The sequence below is a fragment of the Stigmatopora nigra genome, chromosome 7, assembly GCF_051989575.1.
Source record: "Stigmatopora nigra isolate UIUO_SnigA chromosome 7, RoL_Snig_1.1, whole genome shotgun sequence".
NCBI lineage: Eukaryota > Metazoa > Chordata > Actinopteri > Syngnathiformes > Syngnathidae > Stigmatopora > Stigmatopora nigra.
In genome coordinates, this window is record NC_135514.1 from 9,033,751 (window position 1) to 9,057,473 (window position 23,723).

The 23,723-nt window shown below is 39.2% G+C and overlaps 1 protein-coding gene across 3 annotated transcripts in view; it reads left to right on the forward strand.

The window, feature by feature from the left end:
• Positions 1–22,903, forward strand: part of kcnn3 (potassium intermediate/small conductance calcium-activated channel, subfamily N, member 3) — a 48,598-nt gene extending 25,695 nt beyond the window's left edge. For 2 of the 3 annotated variants that reach the window (XM_077721133.1, XM_077721132.1), the window contains 7 exons: positions 155–451; positions 2,747–2,868; positions 4,506–4,647; positions 9,240–9,350; positions 16,275–16,402; positions 17,335–17,404; positions 18,519–22,903. In XM_077721133.1, the coding sequence (XP_077577259.1) occupies positions 155–451; positions 2,747–2,868; positions 4,506–4,647; positions 9,240–9,350; positions 16,275–16,402; positions 17,335–17,404; positions 18,519–18,905 (1,257 nt within the window). In that variant the 3' untranslated portion in view covers positions 18,906–22,903. Of the gene's footprint in view, positions 1–154; positions 452–2,746; positions 2,869–4,505; positions 4,648–9,239; positions 9,351–16,274; positions 16,403–17,101; positions 17,178–17,334; positions 17,405–18,518 lie in introns of all 3 variants that reach the window. The other variant, XM_077721135.1, reaches the window with a different exon arrangement.
• Positions 22,904–23,723: the final 820 nt, after the last annotated feature.

Consider the following 23,723-nt stretch of genomic DNA (forward strand, 5'->3'; position numbering starts at 1 on the left):
TGTTGTGCTAATGAGGACGCACCCAGGCTCAATAGATGCTGATCAAAAGCCGTTTTGACTTATTGAAAATAGCAGCCACTGCTTTTCAATCATGGCATCCATCAGGCGTACTGATAAGTCGACTCCTCTGCTCACATTTCTCTCGTCTCCACAGCTGTTTGTCATCGACAACGGGGCGGATGACTGGCGTATCGCCATGACGATGGAGAGGGTTCTGCTGATCGCTCTGGAGCTGCTGGTGTCCGCTGTGCATCCGGTGCCCGGCGACTTCAAATTCCAGTGGCGGGCGCGTTTGGCGTTCTCGTACGCGCCGTCCCAGGCCGAGGCCGACCTGGACATGGTGTTGAGCGTGCCCATGTTCCTCCGCTTATACCTCATCGCCAGGGTCATGCTTCTGCACAGCAAACTCTTCACTGACGCCTCCTCCAGGAGTATAGGTGCACTGAATAAGGTTAGATGTTTCCTTCCTTTTCTATTGTAATGCTTACCCTTATTTGGATCAATGGTAAAACTAATGAGTTTCCCGGTCAATCAGAGCTGCTATAAACTATGATTCTTCCGTAGTTTACTACACCCGTTTTTACCAAACTGCTAAATACGCATTTTATATCCCCCCCAAAAAAAATTCTACGAAGAGGAATGGTAAAATGGTAAAATTACTTCTGGCTCAAACAATAAAATAGGCTTTTTTCCCATTTCCATCCCACTTTAAACTTGACTCTCTATTCCAACTCACTGCATGATAAAATCAGTCTCGACTGCAAGTTTTACCCAAAAAAATAGGTGCCTATCATATAAAAATATTTGTTACCTGTTGCTTTCCGTACCTGGGGGATGTAATCAGGTGGATATGCTGACAAACCAGCCCAAGATTATTTTAATACACAATGTCAATAGTTATGGAGCTTTGCTAGTGCTTAAAATTGCTTCTTTTTTTTTAATACCTTCTGCTATGATGTAGTCATTTAAATAGTGTGGAGAAAAAAATGATGACTTTACAATTTTAATGTCAGCCGTGGTGGTAGTACTCAGAGTATCCTTTGAAGCGGTGCTTGATGTAAAATGTTCGAAAACCTCTAATACAGACGAAAAGCCTATTATTATTCGTAAATGTCAAGGCAAAAATGTTAACCGATTGTAGAAAAGAGACAGAATGAATGCTTTGGGAATAATGCTAGAGAACAATTTAATTAAAACTTTCATTCAAGGACACGGTTCAAACACAGACGGCAGTTTGCCTATTTATCCTTAGGTCGGATCAGTCAGTTACTGTTTTATCTGCCTGATGCAACTGTCGCCTTCCCTTGAAATCAAAGACAACACATTTGTCTCGAGTAAAATCATACCACAATATAAGAGAAAGGAGCAATGCCTCACACTAAATTTAAAATAAATATGTTCATAAATACCAGCAATCTATCTCTAAATAGGGTTACTGCACTGTGAACCATAAAAAAAAAACATCAATACCATAATAAATGCAACAAGGAAAGTTCAAAATCAACACTTAACGAATAATATGACCCCAGCAATTCAAATATTTTATCCAGGCAATCTGCCTGGCACGTGCCGTCGACTTAAAGCTGCATAACTCAGACTTGCAAAGCGTTATTTCTCTGTGCTGCCCTGCATGAAAATGGTAAGGTCAAAAAGCTCTTGAGCTCAAATGAGTTCTGTGTTCTCTCGCCATACTTCCAATCACACATCTTTTCTTTTCACTAGAGACATAAGCTACGTGGAATCCTTTTTTTTAACACGATATGAGATGAGAACTTGAAATGGGAACAAGATATTACATGCAGCTCAAATGGGCCATGAAAAGATCCAGGTAGTGGGGGAAGGATGCGCCAAAGTTGGGCACTATATGATTGGAGCAAACCTTTTTCAGTTTTTTGTATTATAATTAAGTACTCTATCAGTTTAGTTAAGTTTATACCGCATTGTACATTTCTTCTTGTAACTCAAAACAAAAATAATAGCAAAACCAATAGCTTATAAGTCACAAAAGTCATATGTTGGTACACACATGTATGGGAGAGGAAATCGGATAAATAAATGAAAAACCTTTGAATTTTCCATAGCTATAATTGTTTGTGTATAATTCGGACGTGAAGTCGACTGTATTCCATAAAAAAGTCAAGTTAAGAGTACAACTTAATGTAAAAATGGATTCATAAACAAAAAATAAATATACTGTATCTCAATGCATTTTTTCACAATGGTAACACATTGCACAGAGGTAGAACAACACAGTGGCAGTCATTCTTCTGACATTGTCAAGTGTTTTTATTATTTAACACAGTCATATGACAAATCTTTGTAAATGGGAAAGTTGAAAAATCGCAGGATTTTGTGTTACAGCTCTCTTTGTACACTGAGAAAAAAAAAGAATAAAAGTGATGCAAATCAGACTGCATTATGTATACTGACTCAGTCAGTTCTTATATTTCCAGTCCAGCTCTCTTGCAGCAAAATGACTGTGTCGCTTAATAAAAGCAAATTGATGCGGATTATCTGCCAAGAAGAACAAAAAGCTTCAAGCCAAGTCAAATGATATAGATCATAAGTATAGGGTCGTGATGGTAACTCCTACAAGCCCTGAAACTCAATTTCATGTTTTATGTCACTGCTTTTCAAGTAAAGCCAGTTTGATAGTGACATTATTTGCATTCATTTTACACATGCTCCAATATTATGGCTTTTTTTATAGAAGGTTTCATAAAGGTATATTGTGCATGTGTTGCAGGTGCATTTCAACACAAGGTTTGTCATGAAAACACTGATGACAATCTGTCCCGGGACGGTGCTGCTGGTCTTCAGCATCTCTCTGTGGATTATTGCTGCCTGGACGGTACGAGTGTGTGAGAGGTAAGGAGTACTACATTTTATGCATGACTGGAATTTACAATATGTTAAGCATATGTATGAATGGAATATTTAACAAGAAATCAAATGCAAATGTCTGGTTATCTAAGAACAGTTCATTTGTTGCTACACAAAACTTGAATTAACTAAAAATGTTAGTTGTATGATTAGTTCCAGACAAACTAAATGGTTAATGAAAGTGTCTTTAAATGAAAATGAATTGGTGAATATTTCTTGTGGCAGATTCCATGTTTTGCCTGTGTTCTAAAAAGAAAAACCTATAGTTAGAAAAGTGGCTGGAATCTGAATCGGATGAGTCATTTTGGCTTAATTGAGGTTTGAAGTTGAGGATTTATCAATTATTTTAAATGATGCTCGTTGAAAGAGGATTGTAATTGACTGAAAAGTAGATATTTTAACCCGTTCAGGAACAGTGGTCACCATAGTGGACAGCTATTAAAAGTTGTTTTTTTCCCATATGAATTCACATAATAATAAAACACCTTTAACCATTTACAGGACAAGTGCATGTCACTGACATTGATAAATGTGCAATTAAAACTGTTAGGGTAAAGAAGAATAGAAAATACCCATGAAAAGGCTTAATTAGAGATACTTAACTCTTTGCCTGTCATTGAAAAAATGATCAAGGACAAACAAGGAAGAAATTTTTTTTTTTTCTATGCTACTTAAGATCAATGATCCAATTTGTCCGGCAGTCTTTCTAATGTATCTTCCCCTGTTTTTAGTTTCTTCAAGGGCAAAAACAAGGCAATATGGGGAATTTAGTAGTGGTTAATAAGCTTATTTAAATGCATAAATGCCCTGCTGGTGGGAAGCCCTCATTTGGGTGGCATCCAAGTTTGATTGGCACCGCTTCTCGTCTGCAAGCCAAATTAATGAATGGGACAGAAAAGGGCAGCAAATGAGGTGGGAAACTTAACAAAAAAAAAAGTGTGCCAGTGCTTTCAAGACATGGCAAAAAAAAATGTCCTTTTGAAGACATTCGACGGTATAATCCACAGGTACTAGATGTGTTTCTATTGAATATTATTTGCAAACATAATATTGTGTTGGATGCTTTGTGGATATTTTGGTTGCTATGGTAACCAGCGTCTGCTCATGTGAGAACACAGATATACTACAGTATCTTGTAGCTAAAAGAGCTGCAGCTTTGCATTCTACTGTATATTCTTTTTCCAGGATTATCCCTTTTGTGCATGAATTAAACTAAAAAAAATCATAATGTATGAAGAAAGTAGTGCTTGTAATATATATGGAATTTTTATGACTCCCAATTTTCATTTTAAAAGACATTTTTATATAAACTTTATACTTGTTTGTTTTTACATATATGCTCTGTATATATACTCATTAGTTCATATTTCACCATTCACATGCAAATATAGTTTAGTTTTACTTCCAGATATACATTGTTTTTTCTTTTAGAATCATCTTTTTTTTCATCATTATTATAATCCTCCCTACGTCTTTGAAATGCCACTCTTAAGTGAAATACTTCAATCATCTCTTGGTATCCCCATGCAAATTTGCTAAATGACATGTATATTTATGACAATATTGCTACACACTCTTTACCTTTGAGCACCATTAAACTTAATTTTCTGATTGTTGTGCAGGTATCACGATGCACAGGATGTGACCAGCAACTTCCTGGGTGCGATGTGGCTAATCTCCATCACTTTTTTGTCCATTGGCTACGGAGACATGGTCCCTCATACCTACTGTGGCAAAGGAGTATGTCTGCTTACAGGAATTATGGTGGGTTCTCGGCATGCACCACTTCCTTTAACGATACAGATCTGTACTATTCCAACTAATCAGTACCACAGCAACTATTCTGATAGTTAATCGTTATTCTTTTTAGAGTCCACATGTGCTTGTGTCAAGCTCTCTTTCACACTCCCTTTCTCTCGGTGCTATTGGCACCTTGTTTGAAAGGTCATCCGATTAGAGTGCACTTTACCTGGGAAATTCCTCTGTTGGTTGTTCCCAAGACAAGTCCTCGATGTTCATGTATCGGTGGCATGTGCCCTCATTACATAATGGTCACCCCACCCCCTCTTTACCTGAGCCTACACCCTCGTTTTTTCCGCCTCTCTTACTCATTCTCCCGTCTTATCTTTTTCTGTTTAAAACATTTCACTTCTCTCACTGCCCATCCACTACTCCTCGTCCTCCGCTGTTTATATCCATCCCCCTCCATCCCCACCCGTCAGTCTCTCGGCGCCTCTTTCATTGCTTCACTTCCCCTCTGCCTCGCCTGGATTCCTTTCAAACAGATTATGGCAGTCTGCACCGCTCTCCATCACAACGTCTAGTTATTGAGTGATGGAAGACGATTAGTCCAATGTGAGGCTATAATAGAGTTTTTAAGTCGTTGCAAATGTCCCCAAAAGTCTGTCGACTTTGAGACATTTTACAAGGTCAGGCAAAGGGAAGAGGATTGAAATGGAACATGTTAACAATGATTGCTTCCCTCAAAGGGCATGTAGCACCAGAGACTAATTGAGAGACGCCATTCAGTGGGTGCAGGCCTCAATTTGGGATGATGCCTTTTTTTAAAAATATTTTACCTAATCGCATTATTGCAGTGAATGACAGAATGATTTAATTCTCCAAGCGTGTCAGCTGTCTTTCTCAGAAGCGCCTTTTTCTTCAAATGTAAATTCATGGTGGAGATGATGCTTTCAAATCTATTTTCTGTCAAGTAATTGAAGCCACTTGGATGTATTTTCAATGTATTTACAGAGACGAAATAGTCAGACTCTCGTCAAGTTATTATTATGTAGGAGGCAATTTACGCCGACACAATCAAGGTATTTGTCAAATCTAGAAGTAGGGGAATGAAAGGAAAATGGAATCTTCTACATTGTAAAAGCATCACATACAGTTATAGCTAGCACACCTACCCCAGGTGTGCACCGAATTCCATCCCCTAGCTCGAAACAGTATAGCCCCTCACAAATAATGTTTATGGGCCAGATGCGCCTAAAACCGGAGGGTCCCTCATCCTCGACAAAATTCATACTGCAGGGATTAGTGTATTGTTTTCCTTGGCGAGACAAATTTGACCAATTTTGGTAAAAATCTTGGGCTATTTCTTTCCGTGCTAAGCAAATATCTAAAATTCAAAGTTTTTCATGGATTTGTAGGTAATGAAGTGCATTCCCAGTTGCATTGGCAGCCATTGTGGCTCACCCCTGAGTAATTAGGGAGTTTTTTTAGCAAACAGGAGTTTTTTTTTGTAAGTTCTGGAGAAGTAAACTATAGGAGTAGTCAGAGGGAAGATAAAAACAGGGATCACAGGTTCAACGGCACATTGAGAGAAGTGGGACCAAGCCGGGAGAAATCGGGGTGGTGAAAGAAAGCTGTTTTTGTTATTTGATTGAATGTGGGGTCAAAGATGAATCCAGGGTTTTGAGTCTGTGAAGACAGTGCGAGTATGCGAATATCAATGAAGAAGTCCTGGGGGGAGGAATGGACAGATTTGATCCAATGATGATAGACTCTGATTTATTGCAGTTCACTTTGAGGAAGGTATATGTCTTGTTTTGTTGTGCAAGCTGCAAAAGTTAAAGTCGACACACAAATGTTTCCTAGGCTTTTTTTAACGAAAAAGAAAGATGACAAATGTGATGTGAAAATAGGAGCGTTTGCAACCTTGGCATGTCTTGACTAATACTTTTCATGACTCGGTTTCTCTTAAGTCATGCAATTGTTATATTCACTCATTGTTACATTACAGTCAGACTTTCAAGTATAACTCAAATGGACAAGTTCATGAAAATATGTGAGTGTAGGATGCATAAAAAGTGGCTTGATTAGGGCAAATGGTAACAGGTAGATTCAAAGGTGCACACTTTTTAATGTTGTTGTCATTTGGTCATTACAATTACCGTGAAACACGAGTTTCAGCTCCCTGTTCAAATTGCTACTTTGCACGTATGTGAAGATGCTGATTAAAACAATGTAATTGAATCAGTGGGGAGCTTGTCAATTAAAACAGAATCCTATTACCTTGGTAAAGGCTAAATGTTTAATAGCAATCTTCTGACGACGACAAGCCTTGAAACACTGGCAAAACAAGGGGGCTGGATGCTAAAGCCCCATGCCTGCTGCAACAGGATGCATCCCCCACATACACTCTTAAGAGGACTCCCACTCACGCAAATGCACACGCACTGGCACGTGTGTGCTTTGCTCTCTCTCTCCTCTATACAAAAAGAAGTCTCACGGTCATTACTATGACAACACACTCTTCACTAGCTGTGCAAGTGGAGGCTATTGACAACGTATGGCCAGAGTTGTACAAGTTGAATCATTTTAAACGGACCCGGGTTTGAGGGCACAGCAATATAGCTGTATAGACATTTTTTTTTAGAATTTACACAATGGTTCTGCTGATTAGAGAGAGATTGAGAGATAGCTGGACTCATATGAGAAGGTAAAGTTGGTAGCCAGGCAGAAAAATAGGTATTTATAGCAAGGTATATACTGCATATTGCATAATAAAGACTCATACGAGGTACGTGGGTAGAATGTATTCCTCTTCTCATTTCTTGAACAGAGACACTGTGAACTCAATTACCTGTCGATATAGATTCTGTGTCTTTTTTGCAAGCTGTTGCTTGAAACTGAAATGATCCAATTGTCTCCTTGCAGCGTGTAATTGTCCCACAGCGACATAGATGGTATTTCCCCATTTTTCTGACAGCCAGGTGGATGGCTGCTCCCGTGGTAGAGAAAGCGAAGGGGAAACGCTCGGGCATATGAAATTAATCACAACGCTTCGCTTCAGTTTATCGGCGGAGATTGCAAAGGGAAACCCTCCGGAAAGCAACACGCGTGGGTTTTCACACAAAAAAAAGTCTTACGTGTACACAATGGGAGAAAAAACGGCACTGTGATGATGCGGACCACGGAGCATATTTCTATACAGAATTACACAGTATTCTGCACATATAGCAGTAATTCACGTTTTTTTAAAGTGGAAAACAGTGATTTGTGGTACGGTTGGGCTTGCTCTTGTGGCACTGGAAAGAATAACTAAAGTCAAGGTTTGATAAATATGTTCTATTGAAAATTATCACAAAAAATGTACCTTGAATTGTGCTGATTTACTCCATAGCCAATGTATGGCATTGTAAACAAATGTAAGATGATCCTGACAGCGATAATATAGTGTTTTAGTATTAATAAATATCTGTAGTATGAAGTGGCCCCATGAGTGACAACTGCATTAGAATAATGATAAATTTAGTTTTCAGTTGCTTTTTTGGTTAACTATTTATTCATAGGTCACTTGGGAAACCAATGCGTCAATGTAGGTTTTTTTGGCTTTGCATGATATTTTATTCAGAGTTCTGAAAGAGTAAGTGGGCATAGGCACTAATTCTTGTTTGTTGCATTTGACTGAAGTCAGGAAAAGTTACTTGTAGGTGGAAAATTGTTAGTTTTCTTATTCGATGACTTTTTTTTTCCCTTTCCGCTCCAGCTGCATGGAAGGAAGAAGTGCCCATACATTTTCATTAAAGGCGCTTAATCTTAATTCATTGCTTATCTAGAGATGTGTGACCTCATTAACATTGCTTGGTTTGCCGTGTTGTCTGTCCGCTTCCTCCTGGATTCATCCTGCCTTTTGCCATTTGTATGCACTGGCAGCGCTTCACTCCCTTTATCTTTGACTCCCTGCTTCTATCCGCCCTCCTCCCTTCTCTTTCCAAACCCCACAACTCCCCTCTCATCCTCCTCTTCAAGCCCTTCCCGGCTTTCGGCGTCCCCATTGAAAACAATCTGAAAGTTAAATAACTCCAACGTCCTCCCAGTGTTCCTCTTCACTGCGCAAACGCCGTTGTTAGGCGAAGGGAGCCAGTGTACCTTTTTCAAACCTCAGTGCCCAGCTTTTACGCCACGGTTAGACTGACACGAGGTAATTAAGATTGGCGGGGTCCTATTAAACGACATTATGATGTGTCAATCACTGATGCTTTTCCCAGCATACATCTCCTTCACATATTTGAAAAGTATGGAAGGAGGGATATTACACCAGATGGATTGGGGGTTAAAATAGACTTGGCTTGCTCGTCGACATGAAGAATTGCGGATATGGAACGGAAGTCTCCAACCTAATCCTGTTTCCGCTCTCTTTCCCTCTCTCTCTCTCTCTCTCTCTCTCTTTCTCTCCCATCACTTCTGTTTGGCGCTGTCTTCTCCATGTTTGTGTTAGCCCATCACTCACTCGGGTATAATTCCCCAAAGTGAAATTTCAACCAACCCTTCTTCTTTCCCTTTGCCACTGATTCCGTTTTTCTGTTTCAACCTATGCCCACAAATCCTCCGTTTTCTTGCAGGGTGCCGGTTGCACGGCTCTGGTGGTTGCCGTGGTAGCGAGAAAGCTGGAGCTGACCAAGGCCGAAAAGCACGTACACAACTTCATGATGGACACGCAGCTTACAAAAAGGGTGCGTAAAGACCTTGTGTGCTGACATTGTGCTCGTTTCAATGAATGTGACAAAAAAATGTGTTGAAAAACGATCCAAAAAGAACAAAAAGTATTTTGAAAAGGTACCGACCTTCACATTGACGTGCAAAAATGATTCATTAATATTTATGACACACTAGTAGCAGCACTAGTTTCACAGGTTACATGATTGAAAGTTCAGTATACTTCCAACTTTGTTGTGTCTTTTAACGTGTAACATTTCGAGGATCTAAGCAAGCTGAATCAGATAACCAATGACTTTGGATAAATAGGGGACCCCCCCCCCCCCCTGAAAAGGTCACCTGTCAATCATAGGGTATTTGGAGATAGGCAACCATTGACACTGACACAATCACTGTATAGGAATTGGAAGATATGCCATTTAGTTTTACTTCTCAGGGGCCATTTTAGGCATTTAAAATGAAAAGGATAAAAAACGACACTTGTTAAATTCACCGTGGGAACCCATTTTTATTTGCATTTTCTCAAATTGTCTAATCATACATAGATATTCCAAAAATATGCAATGGTGAGGTATGCATTCATGACTTTTCTACTTCTTTAGCGCCATAGTCTGGGATTGACAGCTTGTTGCTTTACTGGCTCTCCATGGCACTTTACAACAACAGAAGCTTGTTGTCACTGTCACGTTGCCATGTTATTTGAGAGAGTGAAAGGAATGAAAGGTTATCTCCTCAGATCTTGACTCACCAAATGTCTTGTGATCTTTCCCTCACTCCGTTTTTCACTGCGTCGTCTTTCAATTCTACCGCTCCGCTTCCACAAGTCTGACATTTGTCTCTTATTATAAAAATACCGCACCACAATTTCAATCTGTCACCTTCTCTCTTCTTTGCTTTTCTTTCCTGGGTGCCCTCACCATTTGGCCTCTCTTTCCTCATTCCTGGCCCTTTTGAATTTTTTATACAATTGAGAGACCCACGTTTTAAAAATAGCACCCTGTATCAAATATGTAGAGTACATTATGGCAGCAGGGGTATATGGGAGACTGAGTGGAAAAAATGATGATCAATGACTTTACAGATTCAAAGTAGGAGGAGTACAGACTCGTCAGGTGGTCTTATGGACGTCCTTCCCGTCTCACAACATGTTTGACAAATAGGAAAGCACTCACAAGGAAATCATCGTCACACTTCTTATTAAATTGTTTTGTTTTTCTCTGATTTAAAAGCTGTCGTAAATATATTTTTTGTTTGTTTGTTTTTTCAATGAGCTCTCTGCTGCTGCTCTCTAGATTAAACCATAAAGAGACTAAAAAAGCAGCCTCAAAGCTGTTTGTAATCCAATCGGAGCATTAGGCACATGTGTGGGCTTTTTAAAAATATATATATATATATCCATCATTGTCTTTTTTGAATTAGCTGAGGCTTTCTGCGTTTCTTCTATGTAACTCGCGCGTCAATCCTGCTGGGAAATGCCTCTCTGGATAAGATGTAATGCCTTCTTTATTCACATTGGCCTCTAAAGTATTTTCATTGCATATTGAAAGGATTTTCCCCGCACTAGAAATGGCATACAATTTATTATTTTTTATTTTAAAGTGACCTGATCTCAATTGACACACTCCGGGAGTGTTTTCGAGTGTTTTGGGTAGTCGGTGCACAGTGTGCATGGTGACATTTCCTTCAAAGGGTTCTTGGGTGTACCCGGCAGTAATTGTCTCCTGCCCTCGATTACTGAACGACTAATGATTGAAGCTGTTGTGAGCACATTGATTTACATGTGCCCGGGCTTTCTCAGTCACATCGCCACAACGCAATCACTCAAGGCTATAATGATGAATAATGCAACAATAGACTCCCCCTGACATCCTGTCCATCCTGCCCACATGCTACGTACTATATACACTCAGGGAAACAGAAATACACACAAAAGCGTGCCATATAGTACTTCAAAGACAGGTTGCTATCCCATTTTCAAGGGTGAACTAGAATTGATTGCCAATTAGTTGGAGGTCTGGTAAAATTGTCAGTAAGGGTTTGTACGAGTACAATCCAGGTCCATACATAGAAGAATGTGTGGACAATTCTATTTTTTGTCTATATCCCAATATTTATGGACCTGACTGTATGTATTTTTAAATTTGTCTTGTATTAGTGGTGAGCTGGGCTTGATTTTAACCTGTAATGCCTGTCAGAAGCTGGTCCACTGAGACAAAACAGTAATTTTAATGTGTGCACACCAGGGCGGTAGACTAGCAATTCCGTATAAAGTCATCCGAACATGCATATGATTTGAGAGGCATTCTCCAACGGTGTTCAGAAGGAAACTGCTCTGTTGAACACACACCAGAAATACTCACGGGGATGCATTATTGAAGAGATGCCAGAGTGATGGAGGGAGTGCCTTAAGCAGTTGGGAGTTCCATAGTCTGTTCAAACCATACGTTGGGGTTGGGAGTTAAACCAGCAGTGATTTTTTTTTTCTAGCCCAATTACTAAAGCTATTTCTGACCAGGTTAATAGTTCATTAAGAATAGTTATCTGTTAAAAGAACCAAAAAAAAAGGCCTTAACTTTAAAAGAGCCATTATATATTCATCCATCTTGTTCCACTTTAGTACTAGGGATTGGGTTATGGAGAAAGCAGTTTTAGCAGACTTTTTTTTTTTTGCCTAGACTTTTCCCTCTCGATTTCTTCCGGGAGGAATCCCGAGGCATCGCCAAGTAGACCTAGAGACTTCATATTTCTTCATGCTAATGTTACTTTGAACGTGAAAATCATCATTCGAGTCACTCCTGACTACCTCAATTCTAAATTCACATCTGGCCTAGTGTCTGTCTATCCCTCCCTCCCTCCCTCACTCACTCTATTCATCTCTCTCCCATGAAAAGCACCAAAGATACTTGTACTGCTCCACTTGGGGCAAGACCTCATCACTGAACTAGGGAAGGAATGTCACCTTTTTTTTTTAAGACTGAAGACAATGATGGCGTGATCCCATCGTTATAGGGGTTGATTTTCATTCCAAACACTTAACAGCCAGCAGGAAACTTTTAGCAAGTGTTGAAAATCAAATGCTAACCCCTTTTTTGGTGCCATCTATGAGTTTATCACATTAATCCCTGTATGAATTTATCAGTGTGTATCTGTGGTTGTAACTGATGTCATAAAAAAGCAGTCTGAGAAATTTTGAGAAGTATTGCCCGTCCCTTTAGTTTTATATCTTCATTATTTTTCACATCTTACATTTCTTCTGATTTGTTTGTAATCAGAACTTGCGCACTCAACTGGCGCTGGTTGAATAAATTAATCTTGAAGTGGAAAAAATATAATCATCACATTTAGATGCTGAGACCTGATCAGTAAAATTGTGATGAGCTAAAACTCTGTGCACTGCACTGAGTTAATTTCAGTTCATTGTGTTGCTTTCCAAGTAATAGGATTTAAGATCTTAACTGATAATGGTTACGGTAATCCCTGAGTTGATGGCGTGTGAGGTTTTAATTGCTCATGTAAGAAGATGTCAGGACTAGAATCAAAGGTTTTACCTAATGGCTGCAATCCGTCACACAGAGCCACCCTGCAATTGCTTCTGCTTTCCGTAGCTCTCCAAACACTTTTACTCGTGATGGCCTCCATGTTGGAACACTTCAATCTGGCTGCTAAATTAATGCAGTCTCCCCCCACAATGTCAATTAAAACGTCCCGTAATCATTCAAGCGAGAAGAATCCCACTACTTTCCAAGCTCATCTTGTCGGGCAAATTTCGCACTTGGCCCTGGCCACTTATCTGTAACGCCCTTCTATTTTGTGCCTTTTGGAAAAAAGAGCCAGCCAATATGCTGCAAAATTACTCAGTGTTTGCGCCATTAGCCAAATGGGAACAGCCTATTCTCTGGAGATGACAGATCGCTTCCACTCCAAAAGAAAACAAAGTGAATTCAGTTGAGCGCAGACGTCACCAAGGCCTAACACTACCGCCCGGGAGGCGGTGATAACTTATAGAATAGACACGTTATGGCAAAGTAACCTTTTAATTACCTGTTCAAACAAAGTGTGCCTCTAGGGGTACCCATCCCCCATTCGAGTGTGAAATTGAAATGCCAAGTAATTTTTCATCAAATCCATTTGAACTGCCGTGGCTTGCATTTAATGATCATTTTTTTCAGTGCCATTGACATCAATCTACTTAGAAGCAACCAATGAAAATTCATAGGGAGAAAAAAATATTTAAGAAAATCCAACAAGTGGAAAGTTGTAAATCTGTTTTCTTAGTTGTACATTGTAAAATACCAATGTTACATTGTGGTCAGTATAAAAACAACCATTTTAAACCAACTCTGGTTTGTTTATCACTGCAAACGGCAGCCATACTTGCAGGGCTCTATTTTTTTTAATTATTTTTGTTTAAATGGAGATTTTTGTGGACATCAAAATATAAAAGTAATGATGTCATGTCTCCAATTCAGCAGTTTTGTAGGACAGGGTGGGCACTTGTCACCAAGGTGACCATTGTCTTTATGAATTTGTCTTCTCCGCCACCACTAGTCCTAATTGCCGATCTCTCTCTCACACAAACATACACACACAGGTCATTAAGGCAGAAAGGGGCAGGTAGCCATAGCTATAATAATGAGTGACTGATTAATCCTCAACAATATAACAAATTTCCCATGTACCTGACATAAGGTGCAGCATGCGGGGGCATGCGGTAGAACACATTTTTGACCCATATGGCATGTACATAGTTCCCCTGCGAAGAAACCATATGTCGCCCCTATTGCTGTTTAGCTTCTCTTTGCTTCTTTTGAAAATATTCTATTCATTTCAGTTGTACATGTCAGAGGTCAAATAATGGTGGAAATAGTTGGGAAATTGTTGATCTTGGATGTTTTATACAGGACAAAAAAAACTGCTAGTGGGATAGGCATGTGGCCATTTCCTACCCGCTCCGACGGTAATCTTCATAAAGTCATTTAATGTTATCAAAGGAGCTAAGCTGCTTTAGTCCCTTTAGGGAATTCGGAAAAAAGAAAAAGCATTTGAAGGCAACAATGTGTTACGTTGATTAGAACTAGCCAGAAGTTACAAGCTGAAGAGAGTAAGACAAACCCCTGTCTGTCCTGGTATTGATTTTTGCACATCAATCATGAGGATTTTTGTTCTGTTAAAGAAAATGTCGTTGTAAATGCTGTAAATTCAATCGTCTTTTTGATTCAAATTAAGGAGGCGGTGTTCATACAGACCTCATCACTTCTCATTTTACTTGCTCTAATGACTCACCTAATACAACGAGGATGAGGCACGCTAATGACTGATGAACATGTTGATATGCAAGGACATCCAATAGGTTCTTCAGAGACCTGAACTAGATTAAAACAAAGTGGAACAAGCATTGATAAACACCATTAGGAAGGTCAAAAGGTTAAAAAGGATACTTCTTTACATTTGTTAACTGCAAACCCAATTACTCTACTACACTATCTAACTTAATACCTTTCAATTCAGACTTTAATCGTTCATTGTCATTCAACGAGATATCTAACAGAGACTGAGACATTTCTGCATTAAAACTAAATCTGAAAGGTCCACATGAAAATGTGTCAAGACTACGTATGTCATTGAAATATGCGTGCGGACGAACTGTAACGTGTGTGTTCTTGCATGTGTAGTGCTTGACTGCAGTGGATGGGTGCTGATTAGCAAAGCTGCTGGGGTCTTTTGTGCTCCCCAGACACAAGGGGGGGTATATAATTGTTCTTTGTTCAGTGCTCAGCATCGCTTTGAAGTCTTTCATTCAATTTATGTCCTTACTCATTTCCTCTTTCTCTCTTTCTCCCCACTGCACCCCCCGCTGTTTAACACTTTGCCGTTCTTATAACGACACGGCAACCTTTTTTTTTTTTAATTATTTTACATACGCCTTACTTATAACCTTTGTAAACAATTTAATGCACATCATTTTGTAAGGGAGCCTCTATTAGTAAAACTGGACAGTGTGTGCATTTGTAATAGTATGATTTTTTTTTTTTGACTAAATGAGGCTCAGTTTTCTGAAATTTAATTAATTAATAATGGAAAAAGAACAATTCAAGTTTTTTTTCTCCATGTAATTTGGTATATTTGTTGTATATGGATGAAACAGTAAAACACAACACTTCTGCAGGCTTTGGCTTATCAGTCAAAACCCACAAAAATCTCTAGTTTATAGTTTATATATTGAAATTTAAAATTTCGTTTTATTCTAAGCATCCGTGACCATAGAAAGATTACCTTTGAAAACAAAGGTAGTTCAAGTTGACATAAATACTTCTCCTCTATTTCCTTTTAATTACAAGGTTTCATTTTTCTACTATTTCCCATGAAAGACTTTCATTGTATTTACATTACATTCATCTCCGCTCCTGATTATATGAAATAATCGCATTTCCTGGTCAGCAAATCTAAAGAAATAAGCATCACTGAGCTCCACTGAACATTAAGCTTAGTGCACTATGCAATTATTCTTTAGGGCTTCTGTATCAGCTTCAAATATTTTTCTCTAACTTGTTGTCATGCAATGGAATATGATTGGTTTTTAATAAACCACTGCATTGAATTGCACTCAGCTAGACACCGCATGATGCAGTCCATTTGAGCTTTGGAGATGTATTGTTTGAGGGAGAGAGTCCTCTTGGTTCTCATTTCTAAGAGTCCCTAAAGAACCAGCTGTTTATGTGAGCTTGAAAAGCTTTGGCAGGCAAGAAGATGTGTGTGTGTGTGTGTCTTTATAACAAGAGACATCGAGAATGAGGGCATCCTTTAAGAAAAAGGCTGTTGTTTATGTTTTTTTTCCTCTTCTCTTTCTCATTAAGAAATCAGAGTACAAGTGGCACACAAACTGTTGTCAGGGGTAACCTGTTGCTAATGATTGCTCGTCTGCTTATGTCGTCTGGGAGCAGATAAAGAACGCGGCGGCCAACGTGCTGAGGGAAACCTGGCTCATCTACAAGCACACCAAACTGATGAAGAAGATCGACCACTCCAGAGTCCGCAAACATCAGCGGAAGTTCCTGCAGGCAATTCACCAGTGAGAGCACTTACAACTAACACGCACCCACACACACACACACACAGGAGATACATGGACAGTACCTTTGAAATCAGTTGCATCCACCCACGGCTTCAGTGAATCATCATCAGCTAAAAGTTCATCCAGTCGAATCCAGTGGTGGGTAATCGACATGCATTATTCTATTAGAAACATCATAGATTAAGCTCATTTACTGATTTTAATTCTAAAAACACATTTTAAAGACTTCATTAACAATTCCCATTACATTTTTTGCATGTTGATTTTGCAAGTCACACAAATTTAATTTTTTGGGGACATTCAGAGCTATTATAAGTAGCACAAGAAACTAATAATCATTAAAAGCTGTCTAACACATACAAAAACCTCCCGAGCTAAACCACTTTAAATTGGCAATATAATCAGCAAGCACTTGATTATAAAGTCTGTCAGATTTGATGTTAAAACATCACAACTTTCTATTCTTGCACCGTGTTATGAGACCTCGCCAGTTCCTAATTTGTAATTCCCTCGCAAGATTATTTATTTGATGATAACTAATTGTATTCTCCTTTTGTTTATATCCCCAACGGCCTCATTATGCCCAAGGTCCCTTCCTATTGAGCAGCTCTTATTCTAGATCTAAACTCTTTATTTATTCCTCCAGAGCACTCAATTCTGCCAGAGCTAAAATATTTTGTGCTGTGATTTACAAAGCCGTCTGAGGGTGAGAGCACACGGCGTACCGCTCGCTGAATGTTTGCAGACCCGTGTATCCAGACATTTAGCAAAGGTGAAGCGGGGCAAGGTGACCGAGCCAACCGTGTTGTTGTCACACGGCCCGTCGGGGGGATTTAACTCTCGGCGTTGACCGCTGTGTACTCGCCGATCTGTGACTTCTCATGGCTCTTCTCTGAATCCCCAATATGTGTGTTTTTGTGTGCGTGCAGATTACGCAGTGTAAAAATGGAACAGAGGAAACTCAGCGATCAAGCCAACACGTTAGTGGACCTGTCCAAAGTGAGTGTCTGAATGTTTCCCAATGTAGCGTCGTCTTAGTTGTTGCCGTGATGAAATGCCTGTTTGTCTCTCTTCTTGTAACCGGAACAAGTGTTATAAAGCAGGGATGACTGAGTGGGAATGTGAGGAGAAAAGAGAGTGTTTTTCTTTTTCTTTCTGCGACCGTGTGGGTGTCTAGTGAAAGTGTGATCTGACACAAGCAAGTGTATGTGTACTAGTCCTTCCTTTCATTCTATGCTTCCTCACATTGTTGGCGACTTCCCTCAAGCCTCCTCTTTTATTCCTGCATGCATTCGTTTGTGGACCTTTTTCTTCACCCCCATCCGACTTACTCACTGCTTTCAGGCAGCCTATTTTTACCCCTGCTCCTTCTCGACCTCTTGCAACATCTCTTCTGGTCACATATTGTCCTTTGCGAATTATGTAACAAGGGTCGACCGACCTTCCCCAAGGCCCGACAACAATGCCGGAGAGTGGTAGAGTGGTTTCTTGTTGAGCGGTGAGTAAAACCAGGGTTGCCTTTGAAGACAATGTATCATTAGATACACAGGATCACCAGTTAATGCATCCAATCAGAAGGTACGAGGTTCAAATCTGTTTTTTTGTCCTTCCATGTCTTCTGATATGCTAAAAATGAATAGTTTTTAAGCTCTGTTGTGGTATAAAGGGTCACACATTAAGCACAGGCTGGCTCAGATCACAATAGATGCCTTTTAACCCGAACAGGGAACCTATTTAACTTGTTGGCTGCCCTTGGCGGCACTAGATGTCCAATCTATTTTAACTGGGAAGGGTGAATGAACGTTCGTTGGCATCAATTTTGCCTCCTTCCTGGAAATATTGGCTTTTAGTGATGTTTTCCGTACGTTTTTACAGCTAAAAAATAATATTGTCTTAAAATAATGTAAACACACCTCAAGAAAGTTATCATTTTCTTGCTACATGTGCAAATGTTTTTTTCTGAATACTTGAGTGATTCTACAGACACTAAAGTCCTCTTATCCTGATATTGATATCGCACACAAAAACTTTTGTAAATGCAGCATTCTCTACTGCACAGAAAGGTAGATAAACATTGTGAGTCATCCCCCTTTCTTGTCTCTCCTCTTTTTAGATGCAGAGTGTCATGTACGAGCTGATGTCGGAGCTCAACGATCGAAGCGAGGATCTGGAGCGCCAGATGTTGTCCCTGGAGCAGCGTGTGGAGCAGCTCACAGCCGGCTTCAATGCCCTACCGGCGCACCTCTCGGCTACACTCAGCACCCAGCACGCCGCCCTAGTGCAGCTCCTCAAGGAAAGAGACACCAGGGATGTTAAAGGTGAAACCGCCGGAACCGTGGCCCCCTGTTCCCCTGGGGCTTCGCTAGCCCCCACTCCAGCCACGACCACACCAGTATCAACTCCGGCGATTCCCCCTCCCGTCCTGCCGGCCCCCCTCGTGCAGCCTTCCCCTGGCCTGGAGGGAAGTTCAGAAGGGAACAGCAGTGCCTCCACCTGCTGAGAGAACCCAGGAAGACGTGGCATGAGGCCTCGAGAGTCCCCCGCAGACTACCCGAAAAAGAGAGGGCGAGCTGACAAATGAGCCTCTCAAATTGATGTAGATGGGATAACAGGGAGAAATAATGGGAGCGCCGGTAGGAGTGATGACACTTTTGGGGGGGGCGTGTTCCCTTTTAGGAGCGATAGGGCAAGGGAGATTTAACACGGATGGAGATTCTTAAAGGTGCCAGGGCAGAGGGAGAATGTCAAGATGGTGAGAAATGGCACTAGGAAATATAAAGGAAAGGAGAAATAACGAGGACTAATTATAAGAACTGAATGGAAGCAACCCCCCTATCCCCCTCTCAATCCAAGAAATGAAAAAAAAGCCTTTATCTCGTCTCTTTCCCGCTTTCCGTGCCCTTTCATCAGGAATTAATGACCATGACTTTTTAATCCTTATGATGTATTTTCTATCCAATTTGCTAATTGTGTAATAACGAGCATCCCTTTAAGAGAAGGTTAGATCAATAGGACCAGAATTTATTTAGGAGAAACTAAGAAAAAAAGAGTGGCATGCGCCAATCACACATGACGACACCATCCCTGCAATACAGAAAAAACACACTTTCACAATGCCCTTAAGAAAACACTCGAGCCTATACTGCCAGTAGTCAATGCACTGTCGATCTGCACACGGCACTGCCGCCCGAGGAACCAATGGAAAAAAATGTGTACCTACTTTGAGATTGCCAAGGCAGAGTTGTGATACTAATAATGCACTGAACTACACCAATTACTCAGCAAATGCATGCGTGTGAGTTCACATCCATATCTAAGATCGCGTCTTTTTATTTTTTAATTTTTGCTTTTGATTTTAATTTAAATGCGAGACAGGCATCGAAACATTTGTTGTCAGACGCTCATCAAATATGGATGACTTAAGCTTCTTCGGGACATATGGGACGGATAACTTTTCATTTAATCTTCAGCTGAAACGACAGCTATCATTTCATGCTTAAATGGCTTTGTACTTCATGATGCAATGTTTCTAAGCTTGCAGCAGAATTTGATAGATTTCTATAAATATTTAGTGCTTTGTAACTTAGGTTTGGGAAGATCCAAACTTCCAAAATAGGTCATTTATGGCATAAACATCAATACATACTGCATAAATGACTAAAGAATACAAAAGAGACATTTTTTTACAATGATCATGCATCAAAAATATCCGTTTTCTCTGACAATTGGCGACCAAATGACATTTGTTAGGCTAAATTGTCACATTGACAGTTAAATTGATTTTATATGCTTTCAGTGCATAGCTTTTAGGTCTGCTAATAACGCCAATTTAGTCACAACACTGCCAACACTGTCATATCACAAAATTGGATAAGCCATACACAATCAAAACCTACACTTTGTAAACTTAGATGGATTGATAAATATTATAAATGGATATATACCTATTTTAAATATAATTGGATTGTTCTTCATTTTAAATTCTTTAAATATTTTTTTTTTTCCAAATGTGTTTAATAAGTGCGACAATTCAGATAGAAAACTAAGTTAAATTAAGAAAATGTGCTCTTTTTAACTCAATCGTTTCAAGACACGATTAATCACAACACTTTTTTTATGACCACACTATTCAGTTATGTAGTCACTTTAATGGGGCCATTCTGTTTTAAAATCGATGAATGTATATCGGTTTTCCATTCACTTTTTGGTCTCCAATGTATGGAATGAATGGAACCCGGAAAACACCCTTGTTAAATTTCATCTTTTCATGATGAAAATGAGACCAACATACGTATTTGTGGGCCTAATTCAAAGTAAAAAAAATGTATTTAAAATATAACAACACCTCACTATACATGGTCGATTTTTCAAGGAAAAAGTCTTACTATCCATGGTTGTTTTTTGAAGGAAAACACCTTACTATACATGGTCGTATTCAAAAAAATACATTTATATACATCAGTGGCGGTCCACGAATTTCCTAGCGACGCCTTCAGCTGTCGGAATCAATCCAACCCTCAAAAACTATTTTATGGCTATAAAACTTCTACTGCAGCTACAGCTGCAACACATAAAACATCATCAATAATAACTTCATACAATTGAAATATTATTTAGGAATATAGCCATATTTTACTCACCAAAAATCCTTTTTTACTGTACACAATATCCATCCTCCTTTCTTTCCTCCTTCTTTGCTATGGCCATCGAAGCTAATGCTGAAAGTCAAGCCTGTCCTGTCATATTTCTGGCATACGTTTTTATTCGATTTAGTGCTGAAAATGTTCGTTGCCGGTTGTGACAGGCTTGCTTGGTTTGGGGTTGTCCGACCTTTCTTAATGATGTCCAGCTTTTTTCCCCTCTGACTGCCATGTGGGCAGGTGTGGTTCACATCCCAGTTGGGAATCATTTTTCCCTTAAATAGAAACAACCATGTGTAGTCAATACTTTCCAATAAAGACAAAGTAAGGTGTGGCCGATTCGTAGTGTAGAGGTTTGTTTACCTGACTGCCATGTCATACCTTAACAGGTGTGTTCATGTTCTATATGTTGATTTGGTGATTTGGTTTATACATCATAAGGTTTTCTGATGTTATTTATGGCACATTATGAATTACTTGAGAATAATGTGGCACAAAACGGCATGTTCAGTTCTCGCTGCACTGACTTTGTCGATTTCATATGCTTTTATTTATGGCCTGCAAGTGTTTTTAATCCAATGTTTTTACTTCTGATTTAGTCTAGGTTGGCAGTTACTCCAGCGTGTTTCTGGTTCACATACAAAAGCTTTATACAGTCTATTGCTGATCTTGTTTGGATTACATAGGCAAAGACAACCGATCGTGAACTTTGAGAGGCATGAAAAAAATAGCTGTGGTGAATGAGGGAGTTCAAATTATGTTAACTGATGCTGAAAGACGTCCAATCAAATAATCGCTACCAGCCCCTCCAAGTTCAAATGATTGTGTACATCTCTTGCCACAATAATCCAAAAAAATATGATTTCGCATTTAATGGTTGCATTATAATTCTGGTCTCAATATATGGGCATCAGATTGGAATTGAATCAATATTGGCTAAATCAGGTTAGAGCACAATTTTAAAAATGACAAGACATCCCTTCTTGCTTTCCATGGTCGCCAATGAGTAAATGGAAGACATTTTAGAATGTGGGTTGTAATTGTAGGACTCAAATATGGCTAAAATATCTACATTTCTGCTAACACCTCTGCCATAAACTGAGGAACCCTTTGCCAAAGGGAGGAAAAGTGCATCCTGCATCATAAAAAAAAAAAAACTCTATTCTCATGAATGTATGCTTTAGATTGCTTGGTCACATAAAACACACTTATGTACACATACACAAACAAATTAAGAACCAAAGTGCTCTCTCCTAGATGGACCCCAATCAAAGGCAGGGAATACTGCTGTCGCCATGGACAAAAAAATAGCAGGAGGACACCTTGACAATATTTCCGTGAGGGAATAAATGTGAAAATCCGGGCATGCATGAATTTGTGAAGAATGTTGGACAGTGCAGAGGACTCTGTTGAACAAATAACCTTTAGAAAGAATTCATGGCCATGATGGAAATATTCTTAATACTTATTTACAGGAAAAAAAATGAGAGATGACAGTATACTGGAGGGTTCATCATTGGAAAAAAAAACCACAAACCTACTGTTAGCATCACAGAGACAATTTGGGAAAGTGACTTATAGCGACTCACTGTGGCCAAAATACTGACATAGATGGGTTCTGAATATAATTGTACAGTAAGATGTTGATGAATTCTAGCTTTATATTGCTTAGTTTTTTCTACCACCATGATAAAAGTTGGTCCTAGCTGATTACCTGATATTACTATAATATTCTTCTCATTCGTCATGACAAATATATCTATATCAAGGATACGTTGAAGGAACATCTGGAATTGAAATTATTTTGTAATTTTATTTTATCAGAAAGAATTAATAAAGTATATATCTATAACATGAACAGAGACCCCCACTTTCTGTGGTTCAATCGAATAATCTTTATAGTACCACTACGGTCTTGCTCAGTTATTGTAGGTTTTGCTATTACAGGATAAATGATATTGTTGCTTCTCATTGCTAGCCATTTATTGTCCTCATTTGTCTTTTATTCCTCTCCATAGGAATTGAGCTAATTTCCTGTCACACTTACACTAATAAAGAACCATTGCGCTTATGCTTTTAACCTCCCCTGCGGTGATATTTGCATTCAAGATTCTCATTATTTTTCCAGGAGCTGTTTTTTATGGATCTATTCAGGCTGAATATTTTATATCACATGACAACAATTTGCTTTACATGGACATTAATGTTTTCATTTTTAATCATGTGTGAATTGATTTTTTTCCCAATTAGTGAGTGTGTTTGACAGAGGAAAATGATTTTGTATTTTTAAGGGGGTTATATTGTTTTATTGTGTCTGATGCAAAACAAGATTAACATAGGAGTGAATGCAAGGCAGTCATCGACTAACACAGGTGTAGGGAACCTATGGCTTGGGAGCCACATGTGGCTCTTTTGATGGGTGCTTATGGCTCTCTGCTAAACTGTGAGCTAAAATCTGGACACCAAGTCTAGAGTTGCTTTAATCTTCCATTTTTTTTATTAAACCGTTCTGCATGCATGCATCCCATTGATTAGCATCAAGGTAAGAATTTTGTCATTATAATTTTGAGACGTTTTCTACTTTAAAGGCGGTGAAATGACTAAAAATGCATGCATTTTCATGTATTTGTACTTCTGGTAAATTCTGAGTATGGCTGTCAATGAATAACAATTGAAAA